General features: G+C 32.7%; 1 protein-coding gene across 1 annotated transcript in view; it reads right to left on the bottom strand.

Annotated features, from left to right (window-relative positions):
* mnd (L-type amino acid transporter minidiscs) overlaps positions 1-22,930 on the bottom strand; it is a 34,444-nt gene extending 11,514 nt beyond the window's left edge. Inside the window, exons 1-14 of the mRNA XM_080165003.1 lie at positions 22,792-22,930; positions 20,295-20,352; positions 18,372-18,448; positions 17,982-18,069; positions 9,313-9,407; positions 8,460-8,567; positions 6,965-7,038; positions 6,476-6,559; positions 6,065-6,120; positions 5,764-5,812; positions 5,265-5,309; positions 4,590-4,676; positions 3,376-3,479; positions 687-783 (exon numbers count right to left, since the gene is read on the bottom strand). Coding sequence (XP_080021129.1) covers positions 687-783; positions 3,376-3,479; positions 4,590-4,676; positions 5,265-5,309; positions 5,764-5,812; positions 6,065-6,120; positions 6,476-6,559; positions 6,965-7,038; positions 8,460-8,567; positions 9,313-9,407; positions 17,982-18,069; positions 18,372-18,448; positions 20,295-20,352; positions 22,792-22,813 — 1,044 coding nt within the window. The 5' untranslated portion in view covers positions 22,814-22,930. The remainder of the gene's footprint in view (positions 1-686; positions 784-3,375; positions 3,480-4,589; positions 4,677-5,264; positions 5,310-5,763; positions 5,813-6,064; positions 6,121-6,475; positions 6,560-6,964; positions 7,039-8,459; positions 8,568-9,312; positions 9,408-17,981; positions 18,070-18,371; positions 18,449-20,294; positions 20,353-22,791) is intronic.
* Positions 22,931-23,157: the final 227 nt, after the last annotated feature.

The raw sequence follows: 23,157 nt of genomic DNA, 5'->3' as shown, positions 1-23,157 counted from the left end.
ACTACCCACTAGGAGTCATTGCTCATGATCGATTAATAACATCACATTTTTTAAACCTTACCCTTCCAAGAAATTCAAACCCTACTTGGCTTAACCCCTTAACCTAACCATCTACAAATATATTAGTTATTAACGAACTAAAATTATTAATTTATTACTACATCATCGATTCGATAAGACTCTTTCAAATTTTAGATATTGGGGGTGAGGTGGGAGGAATGCTCCACTTTAGATTGAAGGGGTACTAAAACTATGCATTTCATGAATAAAAGAGGATTTTATACAACTCCTAGCTTAACAACGACAATTGTTTAAAAAAATAAAAGGTTGGTTTTTAGAGCAAATTATTACTTAATTGTGGTTAGTGAATGCCAAATCTTATAATTTAAGCAAGGACAATTTTGTCACCACAAATGTGAAGTTATAATATTGGAGAGGAAAAGAAACTGTACAACATATTTTTTTGTGATTTATCTCAAAGTGTCTATTTTTACAGGCAGGGCGCCTAACCCTTCAGGGCTACACATTGCCCAAAACAACCTAACCTAAAGTAATAAACAAACAAAGAATTTTTTTTTCAAAAACAGTGGGGTGGGGATCCTTCACTCGACTAGGCTCTGAGGTTTTTTTAGTGGAAGGGGGGGGGGGGTACTTTAATTTGAATTCCTCTCTCTCTTTCAACTTACCAGTATGATAAGGCACGGTACAGGGGTCAGCTGGGTGATGTTTAGGAAAGCCATCAGTTTGGGCATATGGCCGTTCCGGGCTCCAACAAAAAATAACCTGAAAAAAAATGTTGATCATGGAAAGAAAACGAAGTAGCGGATTTCGTAATATTTAAACAGTAGATTTTCTTCTATTTCTAGTCCCTGCGAGGGCTTTAATCTTGCACAGCAATCATAAAAATTTACCTAACCTAACCCCAGCACCCTAAAATAACCTATCAAAAGCTATTGTGAAAATACGACGAAACCCGCTACTTCGTTTTCTTTCTATGATCCGAAAATGTTAATGGCATATCAAAGGGTATTACATAGACGTTAAACAAGAATGACAAAATCCATAAGAATCAAAGCACAAAAAATAATGAAAGGAAAAACGGATATAGTGAGTTTCAGAGCAGATGTTTATGGCAAAAATAGAGTAAGAGAGTAGTGGCTGCGCCCCAGCATTAAGGGGCTCTGTATTTAAAGTATAAAAATAACACATAACAATGCCAATACTTGAATCTAAAAGTAAAATAGCCTAAAATAACGTATGTGGGGCTTCCCTAAAATAAAGACCTCAATCAGTTCAGTAATTATTGAGATCTTAAGCTTCAGACAAAAAATTTACTATTTTTAATAGGTATTATGATGTAACATGTATTTTGATTATTTTTTTTTAGTGATAATATAAAAAATACTATTGTGTTGATATATTGTCATGAACATTAAACAAACATGAAACAATTTCTTAATATTTTCAATTTTTTTACATTTATTTTGTCACGTAAATTTATCTAACATTTATTTTGTTAATTCATCAATATTATTATAAATATTTTAGATTAAAGATTAATAAATTGATTTGTATACATTTTTGAATCAAAATGAACATAATACAATAAGGATAACAACATCCAAAAAAGCAAAGAAAGAAAAGCAGAAACAAAGAAATTCGGCGGTTTTCCTCAAGGTAAATAGTCAAGCATATAATTCACTTCTCCACCCATTATTTTAAAAGGAGTTATGCATATAAAAAAAATACTCCTTCCCCTCAAACCCCAATTTATTTCAAATAAGAGGTGGGGGGGGGGGGATGGGGGGTCAGTCTGTGCTTTCTAGGCACTTTCAGGGAAAGTAACGTCTGGTGAGTCTGGCCGAAATGAAAATATTTTTTGCAAATCTAAATGACATGCTTAACATTTAAAAGAGACACGTGACTTTAAAAAGAATACTTAACATTTCAGGACTTAGTTTAATTAATGTCATGAAGATACTATAGACAAGATAATATAGCATGGTTTCCTGGTCGTTTAGGAAACACCATCATCGATAAGTTATAGCGAGCGAACCAAAAAAAAACATGGATGGACGGACAAAGTTATTTAAAGAGCAGATGTTTCGTAGTCTTAAATCAAAATAAATATAAAACACTCTATGTTATCTCAAACACAAAAAAAACAGTCTACCTTAAATAGTAGCCAAGAAAATCGTATTTAGATTATAGAGGATGAGCTGTCGCTTTATTCTAATGGGCAAAAAAGGGGGGAGGCGGATGTGCCACTTTTTGAAACCAAAAGTAAAACGTGAATGATCTCAGCCAATAAAAGAGTTACAGCTCTAAAATTGAGCACAGCAGTTGCTTTTGGAAACGGCGGTTTGGCCGCCGTTTCTTCACAGTTCCATATTGTTCTCCACAAAAGCAACTGCTGTGCCGAATTTTAGAGCTGTAACTCTTTTATTGGCTGAGATCATGCACGTTTAACTTTTGGTTTCAAAAAGTGGCACATTCGCCTCCCGCCTTTATTCCTTCGGATGATGCAGTGAAATAAAAGTAAAACAATATTTTTCTCTTATAGTGTTACGGAATGACGGACAAAATAAATTATAGAGTAGATTAAAATGAAAGTACAAAAGTTTCATTAAAAAACAATTCATTAACAGCATTTTCTTAATCCTAACTTTTACTTAATTTCACTTAATCCTTGAATATTATTATTCAACCAAAAGAAATAGAAAAAACCCACGTCAATCTAACCTTTACCTTTTAAAAACGGTTATTGTCTTAGACGCAGTTACGTACGCACAAACCAAAAGTATAGAACAGCTTCTAAAAAACTAACAGTAGCAACCCTAACATCTTTGGGAAAACCTTACTAAGATATATGTTAAGTTTCCTTAAAATTGAGAATTCAGTGGGTTCAGTGGTTAACAAGATATCAACGCATAAAAAATCGACCTTCGACTTTCGATTTTAGTTTTAAAAGTAAAAAGATTAGTTATTTCTCGCATCGTATTATAAACAGCTTTCCGCGGCACCTCGGGGCTAAAAAAACTGGTTTTAATCTCATGATTGTACATTTCTATATTCGTAGAAAGCTGGATATAATACGATGCTAGACATAGTTTTTTCGTATGGATGAGAATCGGTTCCTTACCGGATTCGAATGAATACGAGAAAATAATTTCTTTATTTTTTTTTTTTGGGGGGGGGGAGGCATTTATCTATGGGCAACTTGTAAAGGTGGGGTAACCCTCCCCTAAAATAGTTTATACCTACAATGGACCTATGAGAAGCTTTACTGTTAAGGAGGACCATATTTGTTCGCTACACACTGACAGGCAGAAAAACAAACACCTTGTTACTTTTATTTCAGTAGGATAACAATACCTGGAAGAAGCAAAAATGCCACCATTGACCGCTCCAAAAGTTGAGCAGGCAACAAAGACTGGCATTATCCAGGCCATACTTCCAAGCAACCGCCTACCAAAACTCTAAAATAAAATTGTTATTCGAAGAGCTACTCTATAAATATTGTCTATATAAATCTCTGCCCATCTATCAATGGCGACATCAAGGACGTGTAAAGGGGAAAAGAAAAATTAGTAATCCTAAAATATTGAAGATATGTTAAGTAGATTTTACTTTCTTCTCCGAATAAAAATTGTCAGGTCTAAAAAGCTTTTATGAAGAAGGTTAGGTAAAAAAATTAGTATTGACCCTTACAAATCGGGGGGGGGGGGGGGGGGGTGTGAGGGGAGAGGGGCTCTAGTTTTTTCAATAAATTTTTCTGTAGGTAAGATAGAGCTGTGACTTCATGACTTTTTAAGTTTAGTAATTATACGTCGGCAAAATTGATTTTATAAGGATATCTGGTCTGTGTCGGTCGTAGTGTCCGGTCAAAGTCGGTTAGGTGGCACCAAATTTCTAAATAGATTTTAATTTCTACATTATGACTTGTGTATAAGGTAGGACCTAAAATTTTTTTTTTTGAATACTAAGATATCAAATAACATCTGAGAAAAGTGGTGTTATGACCGTTTGACCATTTGACTGCTCCCGGACCGATTTTTTGAACGGCTTATAATAGAGACATATATCATGAATATCGTGGCATAAATCTCTGAGCAATAATGAACTTTCGTGAATAGTAAGGTCATGACCGTTTGACCACTCTTTGACCGATTTCCTACCTGTAATTTTGCCGTTTTAAGCTTTCAGTTGCCAAATTTTAAAACAGCTCTAGACCAGCCAATTTTTTATGTAGTCTTTTATTGTGATCATATTGTGAAATTATCAATTTTTGCCGCCAACCGCCGTTTTACCGCCGTAACCGCCAAAACCGAGATAGAGCTTTTAAGGTGGGAATTGGGGCCCGATCTGTAAGGCTTATTTCACTTCAATATAGTAATAAAATAATTACTGCAGCAACAGCAATGCTTTTTTGGTGCTCATTCCCTTTAAGAAAATAATACTTACCACAGCAACAGCATTGCTATCCCGCAGGTCTGTGGGAAATAGCAATAGACAATATTAGGTAAAGGGAGTATGCACAAAAAAACCTTGTTTTTGATGCTCATTCCCCTTAAGAAATTAATTCTTACCACAGCAACAGCATTGCTGGCCAACAGCTCTGTGGGGGATAATACAGTGAAGTAGGCAAAATTAGCCAACAAATAAATCAGAGTCACCTAGGAATAATAAAATAGTTATAAATATAGCAACTACGCTTGAAAGAAAAAAATCTTACATAGTTAGAAAATATCTATAGACGACTTTTCTACTCTGTTTTACATGTCATGTTTAAAAATATAAATGTCCTTAACTGCCTTGCAAATATTTTTTTCTATCTATAATACAAAGTAGCTTGATGTCTGTCCGTCCGTCCGTTTGAAGCTTAAGATCTCGGTAACCCCCGATCGGATTTTACTCTTCAGGGAATATACCTACTGGTCCTGTGGTGGTTTTAGGCTATTTTTTGAGGGGTGGGACACCCCTAACCCCCCAAAAAACAAAAAAAATCCCCCCCCCCTACTTTTTTTTTGTAGGAGATGTCCTTGGTCCCTCTTATTTTTTTTTTTTTTACAAATTTCACATTAACTTTTTTTTATCATCTCTTAGGGCATCATCTAAGTCCCTAGAGGCTAGGGGCGAAGCGCTAGTTTATTCATAAACTATCCAGTTCATAAAATGTGCTGTTAAAATAAACGTATTACCAATTGGTTAAAAATTCCAAAATTTGTATTTATTCATTATTAGGTATTAACTTAAAAACTTACCAACGGCAGAGAGATTGCTATAGCTCTTGGAAGATTTTTGTTTGGCTAAAAAATACATTTGAAAATTAGTTTTTATTTCTTAAATCCTATCATTTCTATCAAACAGTCTATTTTTAATTAGGTTTTTTTTGAATACCTATTAAATAACCATAATAAATTCAATATTAAAAAAGTTTTTTCGAAATTAAATGAGCTAACATATCTATCTATCTATTTCTTTTTTGAAAACACGTGCCTAAAGGGGACCATGCATTAACGAAAGCAAGTGATGTTACACATTTGATCGTTTAATCAACTTATAGGTTTTTGTTGACTTTATTTTTTCAGTTTCAGTACATTTAACAGAAACCTAGTATATATAACAACAAAAAATCTTGACATTACTGCAGGAAGGGGCTTAAAATGACTTGCTATCGTTCATGCATAGTCCCCTTTTATTCCTGATTCTAATGATTACGCTGCTTATGAACAAGAGCGTCCTTGTTTTATGAAATTTTACCTCATTAAGCTCCTCTGTAACAAAGTTCAGATAATTCCATCCAGCAAAACTGGAAAAAATTATGTATGGTAAGTTTTTTGTATGAAATTTAAGAATTTAATGACTGATAAAATTCAACGATTTAGGGAAACTTCACATCTCTCCCTGGATGGTTTTAGGCTATTTTTGTAGAATCAAGCCTTTCAATGGTTATAGGCTATTTTTCTGCCACTTTCTCACCACTTTGAATACGGAGCTTTATATTCTAGTTTATTAGAATTGCAATATTTACTTTTAAAAAGTGAATTTAAAAAGTTTTTACCTGAAGAGTCCAGAATAGAAAGCCAGAACTATTTGTCCAGGGTCTGTTTTAGAATCCTAAATACAATAAAAACTAACATACTATAAGCTACACTTCTATTTGTAATGTTAACCTTGATTTTATAACAAGGATAACATCACAAATATCCTTATTTTTGTCTGTCTAAATCTTGCTAGCCACTAGACAGATTAAGTTTTCTATTTTAAAAGAAAATGTCCAAGGATTTTTTTAAAAAGAATTTAGACGGTTTTATGCTATTTTTCTGTTACTTACTTATCCATTCGTTTACAAGGCCCCTACATAGTGCAGCATATAAGGCCATGTACTTTTTACCGTTCTTAGTATGACTGCGACACGTAGTGTAGAAACCGATCAATCACAGAATCAAAGCATGACCACCATGAATCCTACCTGAAAAGGAGACTCCAGATTCTGAATATTTCCGAGGCCAAGAAAAATTAATCCAGCCACGATGATGACCAACAGAGCAAGCACCTTGAAGTACAAACATTCTACAGTGGGCCAAAGATAGCACAAGATTTTCATGTACTATGATAAAGTAATACTAGCAGCTGGCTAAAATAACGGTTCCCCATCAATCACATTTACCCTATCACCTCCCATCCTGGTTTTAAATACTTTACCTATGATGATAAAGTCGATAAGTACCCTTTTTAAAGTAAAATAAAAAAATGCAGGGAAAATAATGAAAAAAAACAGAGCTGGATCTTTAAATCATTTCAATCGTGCGCTAAATCACCCTGCGCAGAATTTCAGCCATTCACAGCGTCCCATTTCGTAAAATACGCTGCTGTGATTGGCTTTAATGATTTAAAGATCCAGCTCAGCACGAATTACTTGCAGAAAAGATTAACTCAATCAAAAAAAGATATTATTTACCTTTGTAACAGAAAAGACATCTTGTATTTTTGTTGTCCATTTCACATTGTGACAATTTACAGCTGTAAGCAAACCTTAACAAGATCTTTTAAGTGCAAAGGTAGCTCAGTAATAATAACAACATCATTCATATTAAAAATTTTAAGAATTTAAGTTATTTTATGAGGCATTTGTAATGATCTTCAATTTGACTGCTTATGGTACAATTATAATTATTGTTGTTCTGACTTTAACAAAGCGTTTGACTAAGTTTCGAATTTTCTGCTATAAAAAAATACCAAAACCGTCTAGAATGGTTATTTATCGTATCGTATTATAGACAGCTTTCCGCGAATATTAAAATGAAAAATTAATAATGCAAGTTTTGTTTTGGCCCCGAAGGATCTGGATAACAAAACTTGTATTATTTTTATGATTTTTTTTTTAATGTTCGTGGAAAAATTATGATGATTTTTCAGTATGACTAACAACCAGTTCTAATCCAGCGGACATTAATCGGTTTATAAGCCATACTGGAGATAACACTCTTGTCTGACAGATTTATTTTGATTAGAAGAAGGGAACCGAATAATTTTGGAACAAGTAGATGAAATATTAAGTACAAGAGAGCAAACAAATTGCTTTAATTTTACAGTGGTATTTATTTCTATACGAAAGATAGAAAAACATATAGAATCTATCAGTGGCGTCCAAGCTTTTTTATTTGGGGGGGGGGGGTAAAATTTTGTTAAGGAGGGGGTAATTTGCTTTAGGGGGAGGTAAAATGGCGAATTTCCCCCCCCCCCTAAAAAAAAAAAAAAAAATTTACCCCGGGGGGAAAATTTGCTTGGGGGAGGGGGGGGGGTGCACAAATTCTTTTTTTTTAGATTTTTTATTTTTTTGGGGGGGTATTTACCACCCCAAAATTGTTTGGGAGGGGTAAAATGAAAAATAATTTGGGGGTGCCTACGGCACTCCAAATTCGTTGGGGGGGGGGGAGGTAATCACCCTTTTACCCACTCCCCCCTTGGACGTCCTTGGAATCCATACTAGAAAAGACTAGACTGTAAAATATACTGGTACCCAAAGTTTATCGTTTCTCAACTGAAAGGCTTAAAACGTTGGTTCAAACTTGATCTTTAAACTGGCAGTGTTCAAACTTTTCTACTTGTAATCTACTGTTTGGGTTATTTTGTTTATCATCTTGGGGATGTAAAATATATAAGAGTTTATGGTCAATTTATTTATTAAGATCCCTGACTAAACGGAACATAGATTATTCTTATGATAAATAGGATGTTTGTCTGTTTGTTTGTACCGCAAGTTCTCGCTAACCGCTGAACCGCTATGGTTCTCCTCTACAAGGTAGATTCTCATAGGTACTGGGAAGGTTTATAACTATTTTAGGGGATCGTACAACCACCAACCAAGAGAAATAGCCCCCCCCCCTCTATAAAAAAAATATAGCCCCCCATTTTTTTACCGTAGCCGCTGATATGTATAAAAGCAAACTTACTAATGACCAGGGCAGCTAGCAGCCGAACAGCTGAATCCGGCGGCTCACATTCAGGATAGAACGGCTCCAGGACATAGTTGGCGAAGGTTAAAGCTGTTATAGCATTCCCTAGAAAAAAAAACAAAATATTCGTTACCAAAGATAGCAATTTTAAGTGGTTTCCATAAAAAAATGCCATAAAACCCCCTTTCCCCCTATTCTTAAATAATTAAAAATTAAAAGAGGGGTTATGAAATATTTTCAATAAATCTTTAAAATATGGGGTTAGAGGCTTCTGTGCTCGTTGGCCAATTAGGGGAAAAACACCCAACTTTCTCATTGAAACTGTTTTTATTTTCTAATATTAAACAAAAACGTTACCTACCTATTCTAAAAGAGTAATTTACAAAAATGATACAATTAGGTTATTATAAAAATAAAAGACAGACTAAATAAAACCTTTATCTTTAAGTACTAACTATGCGTGGTAATGAATGTCCCCAATAATATTAGTATGCAAATGGTATCCGGTATAATTTTTCAACGTCTTGAGTCTTTAGATTTTTCCATTTGACATATTTTTTAATCAATTTTATAAAGTTGTTACGTTACTATATACAACTGTTTCAAAAGAATTGAACTAATTGTATTTCCGAAAACATTTTAATTTAAATAAATTTTTTTTATGAGAATGATAGATCCGCTTTATAATTAAAATTCTAGAATTACTACTGTTCCAATTAATTTTCTTTTGAAGCGAGGCTATTCTTTAATTCCATTTGTCTGTATGTCCCTCTGTAATGCCACGAGAAAATGGCATCTGTTTTTTTTATTGCAATTAAGGGTTGGTTGTCTGCGAAATAAATGTAACTACCTGCGGGCATAATGATAATTAGGGCAGACCAGAGGTAAAGGAAGGCAGGCAGGGAACCAAATGTTGTTAGAATGTACGCATAATCTCCTCCGGACCTACATGATATAATTTTATTATAGAGTAGCTGCGCTCTAAAGAAATCCTTATATAAAAATAACAGGATTTGTGCCAGGCTTTCAAGGACGAAATATCTCTTACACTTACAGTCTAGATTCTCGTACTACTTTGTAAACCTTAAGGGATAAGATAATGGCCGATAAATTGATGCACATTCCCAATGTTAATACACAAAATTACCCCTTCTGTATATTGCAATTAGGGATTAAAACGTTTAAACACTCAACTTTATAACCCAGCCAATCAAAATCCATTAAAATCACCCAAAGTTATTTAGCCAAAGAATAAGAAAACTTTATTATAAAACTTTGGGGACTAGTGTAATAAACAACCCATTATCCCCTTTCTCTCTCTGGTATTATCCCTATTCTAAAAAGTATTTGCTTGTAAATTTAGATTGCAAGAACTACTGAGCGGATTTGGTTCTCCATTTCATTGAAGCTTTATATAGGTAAATATGATTAATTTATGATATTTAATTTAAGATTTGAATGGTTTGAGGCTACATCTTAGATAGATGTCAGGGACTCAGCCCCTTGAAGATTTCATATGGTATAAACAAAAATTTTATAAATAAATAAATAAACAAGTATGACAACATCCATAAAAGCGAAGCACTGAAAAGGTAGGACAAACGGATATTAAAACTTGTATAGTGTCAGAACTGAATAATCATAACATAAATGTATAAGAGACAAAGCAAAATTGTAAGTAATTTTTTTTTTAAACTGCTTGATATAGGATAATGTTTATGGACATACTTACATTTTTAGGACTTGATTATATAGTTGCTTCGCTTGTAACATTATACTTTGTTTCTCAGGAATCAATTAACCAAAAATCAGATCAATCGGATGATTAGATCACATAAAAATTTGTTGTTAAAAAAGAAAAGAAAAATCAACATGTTTAAAATGGACGTACGGACATTCTGGTAATGATTATAGAGTTGCTAAGCTTTTTAAATCGTACCTAACTACTAAAGAAATCACCATGCAAAGTTTGAAATCGTTAGGACAATTCTAACATGCCTAAATTAAAGAAAAAAACTACCCGTGTTTGACGGACGTACGGACCTACCCTAATTATAGAAAAGCTTCGCTTTTGAAAACTACTATTTTAATTAAAGCTAGATGTACTAATTAATAGATTGTTAATGAATTACATTTCTGAAAAAAAACCTTTATATTTAGTTTTGCAATGTGCATTCATTTTTCAGCAAAACAATTAATCAATTAGAAACTTTTATCTAATTATATCATTTATACAAAATTTTCTGGGAACAGTTCAAAAGCGCAGCTATCACAAGCTATCTCTATCTTGACAAAAGAGTAGTTTACAGAAAAATTAAAGAATTATGATATAACGAAGGACAACAAAAAGCTAAGAGGAAACAGAATTTTGATGTCTCCAAAATCTTAACAGACCGACGGACCATATAAGTAAGTGGTCTTTTGTCAGGAAAATCCTCACCAAAAATATAAGCGGTTATTTCTAATTGCAACTAAGTAAATCATATTTCCCTTTCAGAATAGCCTGGCGGACAAAGTCTATTATGTGTGTGGTCAACAATTCAATTAGATAATTAGACAAGGAAGGACAAACAAATATTAACATTTGTAGAGTGTCATAACTGAATAAGCAGAATATAAATGTATAACTATAAACAAATTGTAAGTAAATTTGTTTTAAATTACTCAAATACAGGATATGTCAAGGACATACTTACATTTTTAGGACTTGATTATAGAGCTGCTACGCTTATAAAATTGTCTTACAAATCAGTATTCCAAAAATTAGATGAATAAAATAAAAATCAACATATTATAAATAGACGTACGGACATTCTGATAACGATCATAAAGTTGCTAAGCTTTTAAAATTGTACCTAACTATTAAAGGAATCATCATGTAAAGTTTAAAATTGATAGGACAATTCTCACCTGTCTAAATTAACGAAAAGAGCTAACCGTTCCGGACGGACCGACTCTAATTATATAAAAGCTTAGCTTTTCAAAAGAATAATGTATATAACTAGAACACTATAGATTCTAATTACATATATACATTGTATTGTAATTAAAACGTTTTAGTATGAATTGCAATTATAGTTCTAATACAAAAAAAACAAGAACCATTATGATCCAATTTAGGGAAGCTAGGTGGGGGTGGGGGAGTTCTGACACTTTTGGGTAAACAGTGATTATAGGCTTTGTCTTTGGAGGGAGAGGATAGGTTATTTTACAAAAAAAAGTTTCCTTTTGGGATGTAGTTTCCCTATATTTAAAACAATTTTGGATTTCGCCTCCAGGTTGTTTCTGGACAGCTAATAACTTTTTTTGTGAAATAACCTAACCTGAAGATTAGAATTATTTGGACACTTTTGTTAGGAGCCAACCAATCAAAATAAATTAGAGCACCCAAAATTATGTGATAACGAATCAGATAATGTGAATTTAAAATTTTGGGTTCTTGGGTAATTTACATCCAAATGAAGAAAATATAAAAAAACTAACCAATATACTTTTTACTTAATTTCAATGAAAATAATTGGCATTTCAGACCAATTGCAAACAAACAAATACACTTATAAAAGTTATTATGAGGCTTCGCTACAGAAAAAAATGCGCATATAAAAATACTATTTTGTAAATGATCACTAATTAAATTCTAATAAAAGAATAATTTGTAAAATATTGTATTTTGAAAAGTGGAGCACCAATATCCCTCTTCTTTTCTTCTAACTTAAAATTAATTTCTATCCGTTGTTAGTCAAACATAACCATGGAGAGAGGGAACATTGGACTGCAAATTACAATGGTACCAAATTTTTTTTTATCGATATTACATGATTAGGTGTCACAAAAAATTTAATACTTATATTGAATTTAGATTAGTTGGTTTCAAACAAGTTGTGTCCAAACTTTTCAACCGATAATCTAAAGAAAGGGTAATTTTGCTTATCATCATTGGAGAATGAGTTGTTAATTATTTACTGTCCATTGTCTTATCCATTGAGATTCCTAAACTAAACCCAACCTCTCTATAAAGAATAATAAGTATCTCAGAGATGCAAAAAAATGATTAAGGGAGAATTATAACAGCTCTTCTTGCTAAAAGATATATTTTACCAAAAAAGGAAACAGTTATCAAAACGATCTTTAATATGTTTAAAGATCAGTCTTTTTTTGAAGGAATCATCCAATTTCATTTATTTTAATACATTGTGAATATTGTGTTAATAAGGATATTTTTTTGTAATGTGTTCTATTTTTGTAGTCTGTGGCCCTAGTCTCCAGATGTTTCGGCTATAATATTATAGGCTTGAACACTGAACAGATACCAACCCATCTTCCTGACCAAATATATTTATTTCCGAATAGGATTTTTTGTGTGTTAAGGGGGAGGGGGGGGGGAGAAGTGTATAGTGCAGTGATTTATCTGATTTATATAAAACTAGCGGCTTCGCCCCTAGCCTCTAGGGGCTTTGCCCCAAAAGGTTTTATCAAACAAATTTTTCGTGTTTTAGATTTTAAAGAAAATTAGAAAAAAAAATTTTGGGGAGGTATTTTTAATTTTTACAAACATTTTGGGGGGGGGGGGGTTAGGGGTGTCCCACCCCCCAAGAGAATAGCTATAAACCTTTCCGGGACCTATGAGAAGCTACCTTGTAAAGGAGAACCCGATCGGTTCAGCGGTTAGCGAGATCCTACGCTACAAACAAACAGACAGACAAACAAACAGACAGACATCGTTCTACTTTGTATTATAGATTATGTTGCCTTTTTCAAATCCAAAACAAGGATGACAACATCTATAAAAGCGAAGCTCTAAAATCAGATAGAAAGCCAAACGAACTAAAGCTGTTGTAAAGTGTTAGAACATTTACAATACCTATTGTACCTTGTTATTCTAGGAATCAATATTTCAAAATTTAAATAAATAGGATGATTATTATTGGACGGTCCGACTTTAATTATATAAAAGCTTCAGTTTGAAAAAGGAGACTAATATAAAGCTTACATTTGTGATATATGATTATCAATTTTGCTTTACTGTACATACTAACATACAACTACTAAAAATACTTTCCTTATTTGCAAATTAAATAATTTTTAAAATATGGTGGCGAAAAAGAAAAAAGTATTACCAAAGAGAAAAAAGTTTCATTTTTATAATCTTATCATTTTCAGTCAAACTTTCGGAAAACTCAGGAATTCGGGGATAGAACAATAGAGAAATATTTAGTCTTTCCATTAAATTTCTGCCTTTGGTTACTTGAAAAATGATTTCAATATTACGTTTCAAGTAAATCATCAAACATGTATAGTTTAGTATTACAATAAATAACAAACAATTAGACTTTACTGAATTAAGCGTCATGCTGTTTTTGTGAAAATACCACAAGTATACAATTTTCAAGTTTTGATATTTTTAAAACTACGTGGTAGAAAATTGAAATCCTTTCAATTATATGCCCTATAAATGGAGTTTACCATTCAAAAAGAAAAAATATGCGGTTTACTAAATCCAAGTTTAAATGCATTTCATGCAACTACCCCTTATAATCATCCAAAGGGAGGGGGGGGGGAGTTAAAGGGGATAAACCCGCAAATTATTAAGTTTAATTATGCCGTAGGACTAGGCAAGCAACCCCAAGCGTCGCGTATAGTTTTTAACCCCCTCCCCACCAAAAAAAAATGCTTGGACGTCCTCGGGGTACTTGTAAGATGAGCAACAATTTGATTTATCCCTCACAACCAGATGGAACAAATTAAAAATTAAAGTTAAATCCAGAAACTTTGGCAAAGTACAAAACTATATAACTTTTAAAAGAAAAAATATATGTATAAATTAGGGTAAAATTGCAGAGTATTATGGAATCCTCCTTAATAGTTTAATGATTAATCAAAAACTACTTCTAAATTACACCCTGTTAAGGCGAACCCGATCGGTTCAGCGGTTAGCAAGATCCTTCAGTACCAACATAAAAACACTCATATTAACACACACACACAGACATCCTGTTACTTTATTATGAGGATAACAAAACATATTATTGGCTCAATTAAATATGAAATTAAAATTTTGTAATACGCTTTTTATGAAAACTATTATTTTAATGAAGAGATAATAAATAATGTAATAATAAGAAAACAATAGAGTTTTCAACAAATTAAATAATATCTTTATAAAACATTCAAAGCTTTATACAGTGTTCAAAAGTTTTAGATAATCAGAGAGAGAGGGGACAGTGGGCTGTATATTACACTAGTCCCCAAAGTTTTATAATAACGTTTTCTCATTCGTTGGCTTAACAACTTAGTACCAGAAGACTTTTGTTTCCCAAATAAAGTGTGTGCGGGGGGGTTGGTAATTTTTCGTTTGTATGTATATTATTTCATGTCAGGTTAGGTAAGCTTAATCTGATGGGGTTAGGCATTGGTAAAAAAACTCCCTACTTTTTATCAATGTATTTTAATGCTCGACAGTCAAAGAGGGAAAACCCATTAGTTTATTATAAAATAGCCGCAGTCGCCCTCCAAACGTTGAACAATCCACAACAAGTGAAGAAATAAAGTTGTAGCTAAGGACTACCGTCTCTAGCCGCAAACAAGCCACGCAAAAAATCAAATGTAGACAACTGGCTTCTTAGACTAGCATTGAAAAATAATTGGTACTTTAATTTTACATTTACAAGTTTAAAATATCTTATATATCTATATAAATAAACGAGAGAAAAAAAAGATACTTTTTGTTACAAAATTTTGTCTATAAACATCTAACGTTTTGTTAAGTTCAAGATGCTAAAAACCACTACGATCGCTTACTTTTTTAGATGAATAGTTCCCTTTATTTATTTTAATTCTTTAATAAAACAAGGATGACAACATCCATAAAAGCGCAGCGCTGAAACGGTAGGACAAACGGACATTAACACTTGTATAGTGTCAGAATTGAATAATCAGAATATAAATGTATAAGAGTCGTAATGTAAGTAAATTTGTTGAAAAAATGCTTGCTACAGAATAATGTTTATGGACATACTGACATTTTTAGGACTTAATTATAGAGTTGCTTCGCTTATAATATTGTATTTTGTTGTCCCAGGAATCAGTATACAAAAAATCAGATCAATCGGATGATTAGATTACATCAAAATTTGTCGTTAAAAAAGTAAAACAAATCAACATGTTTAAAACGGACGTACGGACATTTTGATAATGATTATAGAGTTGCTGCGCTTTCTAAATCGTACCTAACTACTACAGGAATGACCATGCAAAGTTTGAAATCGATAGGACAATTCTGACATGCCTAAATCAACGAAAAAAGCTATCCGTTACGGACGGACGTATGGACGGACGTACGGACCGACCCTAATTATAGAAAAGCTTCGCTTCTAAAAACCTTTTATAATCTACATTTTATTAAATTAAAGAAAAAATTAATAGTATCTATGGTAAATTTGTAAAAGTACGTCTTATTTAATGTTTTCAAAAGATTTATTCATATTTTGAGATTAAATATTAAATAAACAAGGATGGCAACAATCATAAATGAAAAGCTTAAAAAGGTGGGATAAATTTACTTTAATAAATTAAGAGCAATAAAGCATTCATCATTCTCCATTTTTAAAGAAGTTTGATCAAAAAAATTACATTTCAAAATCTACGACCCTATATTGAGAAAGGCTTTGCTTAAAAATATCTTAACCAAAATAACTCTGAAAAATTTTATCAAAGAAGTTGTATCAACTTTTTTGCTTTTTATTTAAGATAGCTAGCCGGTTCTTTCAGTAAGTAGTAGATGTAAAATTTTTCATAGAATTCAGATATGCAATCGTTTTTTTTGTAGACCTCTTATTTTTTAAGTAATTTAAGTTTTTAAAAAAAATAATTAAGTCGGTTTTAAGGTACTAAAACGCAACAAAATAAAAGAAGAAAATAGCCAGTATGAACAAAAATAGTAAGATCTTTAATTTGACACCTTACTTTTAAAATTCTGTGGAGTAATTGTTGAAAAAATCTATTTTTTTAACCTCGGTTTAATCAAAACATTAAACCTAAATATTTTCTCATACAGACATAAAAAATATGGGTTCATATATACCATTAGAATGAGAAAAATAATATGAATCCATTCTAAGCAAAATTGAAAAAGTTTTAAAAAATTGTAATAAAAAATAGAAAAAATAAAAAGTTTATTTTAAGAATTGTAACTACTAAACTAGCCAATCACAAATCGCAAAAATTGACGAATCGGGAAGCTTAACCTATAAAACTAACCTATATAATTGCCAGAAAAAAAGGAGAACGTTCATACAATATATACAATAGATACTACAATAAATATAGTGATATTAAAGAACATGTAAAGAATGAAAAATTATGAACAAATATGCATCAGTCTGTTTATAAACTTCAAAACAATGCAGTTAAAAATACATTATTGTTTCTTGTGTTTAAAAAATATCTGCTACATTGCATTGTCTTTTGTTTAGGTTTTGTTCAGGTTTGGTTCAAGCTAACCCTTTAAAGCCGAAAATTATGATTCTTAAAATAAACTTATTTTTTTTATTATAGTTTTATAAAACTTTTTCAATTTTGCTTAGAATAGATTCGTAATATTTTTCTGATTCTAAAGGTATATATGAACCCATGTTTTTTATGTCTGTTTGAGAAAATATTTAGGTCTAAAGTTTTTATTAAACCGAGGTTAAAAAAATAGATTTTTTCAATAATTACTCAACAAAATTTTAAAAGTAAGGTGTCAAATTAAAGATCTTACTATTTTTGTTCATACTGGCCATTTTCTTCTTTTATTTTGTTGCGTTTTAGTACCTTAAAACCGACTTAATTATTTTTTTTAAAAACTTAAATTACTTAAAAAATAAGAGGTCTACAAAAAAACCGATTGCATATCTGAATTCTATGAAAAATTTTACATCTACTACTTACTGAAAGAACCGGCTAGCTATCTTAAATAAAAAGCAAAAAAGTTGATACAACTTCTTTTGAATTAACTATCTAATTCATGAATATAGTTCTTTAACCCAAATTATTCTTTCAACTTTTTTGGGTGTATCTCATAACAATACATGAGAACACACACTATTGTTTTTTTTATTATACCAACCACACCCCTACAGCCAACTCAATTTTGGTTTTAGAAGGGTGTAAAAAGTTTTAGGTACGTTGTGCTCACCCCCCCCCCCCCACTGGCAAAACCCTGTGCATGCCACTGATCTCATACTAATACACAAGGGTACTATAGTAGTCAAGAGATCTAAAGGGATAAGACAATAGCTAAAAAAAATGAGGTACATCCCTGATGATGAAACACAAAATTCTCCCTTCTGTAGATGATAATTTGTGTTTGAAACGTTGGGACACTCAACTTAATTAATCAACCAATCAAAATTCAATTAAAGTCCCCAAAGTTGTTGAGTCAACGAATAAGTAAACGTTTTATAAAACTTTGGGGACTAGTGTAATAACCTGCCTAATATCTCCTCCCTCCTGAGTCAACACCCAACAACTTATACTTACTGAGGAATCATAGTTCCTAATTCTGCATAGCAAAGAGCTCCAATTAAACTCAGAAATCCAGATAGAATCCATACCACCAGAGCCAAACCTAAAACAAAAAATAAGGTTACATGGTAGATAGAGGTTAAAAAACAAAAAATTAACAAGGACAATATTTTTAAATGTACCTAGCACAGATGTAACAGCTGACTTTATTTCAGATTAATTGAAAATAAAAGGAGGTCATTTTGCTCCTTTGTATAACCCCTGCGAGGTCCCTAACCCTGCACTGCTATTGCATGCAGTGCCCTAACTCATCGGGACTTCCCAGAACACTTATCCTAACCTTATGAAAGAATAAACAAACAAGTATTAGGCCATCCCTTTATTTTCAAATAATCAAATCAATACCTATAGATCCAGAATATAGCAGAACACCTTTAGGACTGACAAAGATTCCAGAGCCAACTATGATTCCAACAATTATACTGAAAATAAAACATAATCAATTACAATTTACGACGAGAAATAGATACAAAGGCGTGTAGAAGGCGTGTGTATCAACCCCCTGGAAAAATTGAGGGTGTTAGATACACCCAATAGGGTGTACATACATCCTTTTATAAACCCCTGATACACCCCATAAAACAGCCAAGGGGAGTGCCAATGAAAGTTACAACCACTTTAAGTACTTGTACTTGAGCGTGGACCTTGAGCTGGCCCTGGTGCTAGCATACAAAAGTGTCTCGTCCTACTCCATGACTACTTAGGTCCAAACACTAAGAAACTATGGCTACACACACACACACAAAACCACTTTAAATTTAAGAGGGGTGAAAAATAAATGCTCACTCTTATATGACTTTTAAGCATGTTGAATGTTGATCATTGTTACATTAGAGAAAAATTTTAAATTTAATATTGATATATTTTTTGTCCACTTCATTAAAGAACCTTTTTAAGGCTTAACTAATTAGAAAAAAAACTAAAAACCATTCGTCATTAAGGAAAAAATGAAAAGGTACTGAAAATGATTTTTATAAAAGGTAGGATGTAGTAAGAATTGGCTTCCCTTAAATTTTAAATTAGCAAACTTATATTTAAAAGAAATTTAATATGACTTCCTTAAAATTTAATGTGTTTGAATTGATTATGTTAAATATAAGTTTTCCTTTTACGTTATTTTTCTTCATTTTTTTGATTCATTGATTACGAATTTTTACTATAACTTGAGCGTATTTTTGTCTTATATGATATTATGCAACACACCCATCTATAAATGAAAAAAGTTAAGTAGAACAGATCATGATCAAATTATGATAAAAAATCCCTAATCCAGGGATCTTAAGGGATAAGACAATGAAAAATAGAATAAAGTTTATTCCCAAAGATTATAAATAAACAAAATTACACCCTATGTAAACTAAAATGATTTATTTAAAAGTTTGAACATGACCAATGCTGGATTGCACCAATAAATCAAGATTTATTATAAGTACCCTAATATGTTTTGACAAAAATGAGAGAAATTGTTCATAAAACTTAGGGTACAAGTATAATTTACTGTCCAATATCATTATCCACTCATAGTCTCACTAAACTTTGTCTTGATTTTTTTCAAGATGGTTGTGATTGGAAGCCTGTATAATTATTACTATACAATATATCATATATTAAAAAACAGGGATAAAGGCATAGGACAATGGTACTAAAATTTATTAGTATGGCCCTCTTAAACCTTGTAAACTAGAACCAATGCAACTTTTTTAATTTACTGCTTTTAAATTTTTTGGTAATAGTGCAAAATGGCGTTATCTGTTTCTAAGACAAAGCTTATAAAAAAAATCAATAGACACTGTTGAGCTTGAACTATAAAAATATTGTTTGCCCATTTTCCTATCTGTTCAACCCTGATTGAAATAGGATGTATCTAATTGTTCATTAAGATGCATTAATGAAACAGGGAAAAAATTTACATTTTGCCGGATACTTGAAATCCCTTTGGGAGTAAGAGTTATTCACCTACAAGAGAAGGAAAATAAGAATACTAAGATCAATATAAGTAGCGAAGCTCTTAAATGTAAAGTAACAAGAATGACAACATCTATAAAGGCGAACCTCTAAAATCAGATGGAAAGACAAACGAACAATAACTATAAGAACTTAATTAAAAATATTTAATTGGAGCACGGTTTCATTTTAAGAAATACAAAAACAAGTTAAAAGAAAAGGACTTAAATTTCGTTAATTTTTTTAAACAGATCCTTTTCTTGAATCTATCCCTTTGCTGTAAATTAATTGAATAGGTATTTTATGAGCTAAATAAATACTTACCTAACCCCGTCGAAAAGACCCAGATTTCTTTTTAGTTTTGTTGAGGTGTCGTTTCCTTCTGAAATAAAACAAGGGTGATAATATCCATAAGTAACAAAAACAATGCAAACGGAAGAAAAAGAGCAAAACAAACAGACAGACAGACAGGCATAATAGTTTTTGTATAGTAGAGATGCTCAATTACTGTGTGAATATTTTAACAAGAATTCAGCAGTTAATCTGCAATAGCAACTAAGCGAATTCAAATTTTTCCTACAGAAACTAAATAATTGTCAGATAATTACTGGCAGACTGACGAATTATATTCTTCTCTAATTTATATCTTTATTATCGCCGGGAAAAAAATCACATTTCCTTCTAAACTTACCTGACAGACGGATAGATCGATAAACATTTTGAATTATAGAGCAGCTTCGCTACTAGCAAAATTAAGTTACAACTTGGGGAACAACTTACGACTAACATTTTTATGTTCTCTGTGTCACAAATGCACAACTAACGTACAGACAAACACGTGACACTTGTAGGGTACCTTTACTCTTCTAAAAATTCAGTGGCGTGCGAAGCACTTTGTGTAGGGGGGGGCATTTTGAAGATTTTGTAAAATTTTGCCCCCCCCTAAATCAAAGTGCCCCGGGGGGGCACTTTGCTTTAGGGGGGGGGCATTTTGATTATATATACTAATTTTAATTAAGGGCGTTTTAAGGGGTGAGATTATTTGATTATGGGCCTCCTAGTCCTTATCCCTTCTTCCCCATCCCTTCCCCCATCCTATTTCCCATTTATATCCCCCACCTCTTCCCCCCCATCTCTTCTCCCCCATCCCTTCTCCCCATCCTGCAATGACCGAAGGGAAGGGAGCTAGAAAGCATCTTCGAAAAAATAGTACAGAAGATAAATTAACCTTTCCCCCCCCCCCCCTCCAACACAAAACATTTTTAATGGGTGGAAGGGGATGTTATAAAATCTCAGCAGGAAGGATGAATAACCCCATTAAAAAAAATTGGGGGGGGGGGAGGGGATAAAAACACTCATTTCGGGAATAATTTACCAAAAATTAACCTAATACCTAATGATTTTAAATATTTCTTTCAGAGGGGTTTTTGGGCTATTTATTACACAGTCCCCAATATTTCATAGCAGAAACCATTTGGAAGGGCGCGAAGCGCAAATTTTTTTCTTTAAATATGCAGGGAGGGAGGGGTTTTTGGGCTATTTATTACACTAGTCCCCAATATTTTATAGCAGAAACCATTTGGAAAGGCGCGAAGCGCAATTTTTTTTCTTCAAATATGCAGGGAGGGAGGGGTTTTTGGGCTATTTATTACACTAGTCCCCAATACTTCATAGCAGAAACCATTAGGAAGGGCGCGAAGCGCAAATTTTTTTCTTCAAATATGCAGGGAGGGAGGGGTTTTTGGGCTATTTATTACACTAGTCCCCAATATTTCATAGCAGAAACCATTTGGAAGGGCGCGAAGCGCGAATTTTTTTCTTCAAATATGCAGGGAGGGAGGGGTTTTTGGGCTATTTATTACACTAGTCCCCAATATTTCCTAGCAGAAACCATTTGGAAGGGCGCGAAGCGCAAATTTTTTTCTTCAAATATGCAGGGAGGGAGTGGTTTTTGGGCTATTTATTACACTAGTCCCCAATATTTCATAGCAGAAACCATTTGGAAGGGCGCAAAGCGCAAATTTTTTTTCTTCAAATATGCAAGGAAGGAGGGGTTTTTGGGCTATTTATTACACTTGTCCCCAATATTTCATAGCAGAAACCATTTGGAAGGGCGCGAAGCGCAAATTTTTTTCTTCAAATATGCAGGGAGGGAGTGGTTTTTGGGCTATTTATTACACTAGTCCCCAATATTTCATAGCAGAAACCATTTAGAAGGGCGCGAAGCGCAAATTTTTTTCTTCAAATATGCAGGGAGGGAGGGTTTTTGGGCTATTTATTACACTTGTCCCCAATATTTCATATAAAAATTTCTTATTCATTGGCTCAACAACTTTGGGGACTTTAATGGAATTTTGATTGGTTGGTTAATTAAGTCGAGTTTCCATACATTTCATCCAATAATTGTAATCTATATAAGGGGTAATTTTTTGTATCATCATTGGGGATGTACAAAATTTCTTTGGTAAAAGTTTATATTATACAAAAATATAATACTTCCTATAACCTGGTTTGTTATGTTCAGTGAAAAAAGGTTATAACCTAACTGTCTGGTTGGCGCGAAGCGCCCAAAAATTTTTTTTGGAGTATTTCTTGATCTTTTTTTTGGAAACTGGGATAGTTTTGCTTTTTGTAGGGTAGGGGGCAAAAAGGGGTATTTTTGTTGACCAGGGGGGGGCAAAATGGGGCATTTTTTAACATTTAGGGGGGGGCAGGGGGGGCGGTTGTTAGGGGGGGGCAGGGGGGGGCGTTTTGGTCGCTAGGGGGGGGCGATTGCCCCAAATGCCCCCTTCGGTTCGCACGCCACTGTAAAAATTGTTACCGTTTTTGGAAACCTCCGCCATTATTGCGATTTCTATGATAGTTTTATATACTCAGAATTTTTCTAAAATGATAACTTTTTTCTTTTCTTTTCACTTTATAACAAAATCATTTTATCTATATCATTTTCTTTCTTTCTGAAAAAGCAAATGTGATTAATAGCTATTGCTTTATTCCTAACTTCTTGGGGTGGGTTGGGGATGTCAGGAAAATAGCTCAAAACCAACCACAAGAAATTTTATTGAAAAGTACAACAAATTCGGACCGGAAATTTCTGAGATCTTTAGCTTCAGACAAAATAAAGCTTACTACTGTATATTAGTCTAAATTAAATTTCATGAAATTAGGTACCTAAAAGGAAAAAGAT

Source organism: Acartia tonsa, chromosome 6 (assembly GCF_053477335.1).
Source record: "Acartia tonsa isolate MP-2025a chromosome 6, ASM5347733v1, whole genome shotgun sequence".
NCBI classification, from domain to species: Eukaryota; Metazoa; Arthropoda; class Copepoda; order Calanoida; family Acartiidae; genus Acartia; species Acartia tonsa.
Note: the sequence above shows the minus strand (reverse complement) of the source record. Positions and strands in the feature narration are given on the sequence as shown.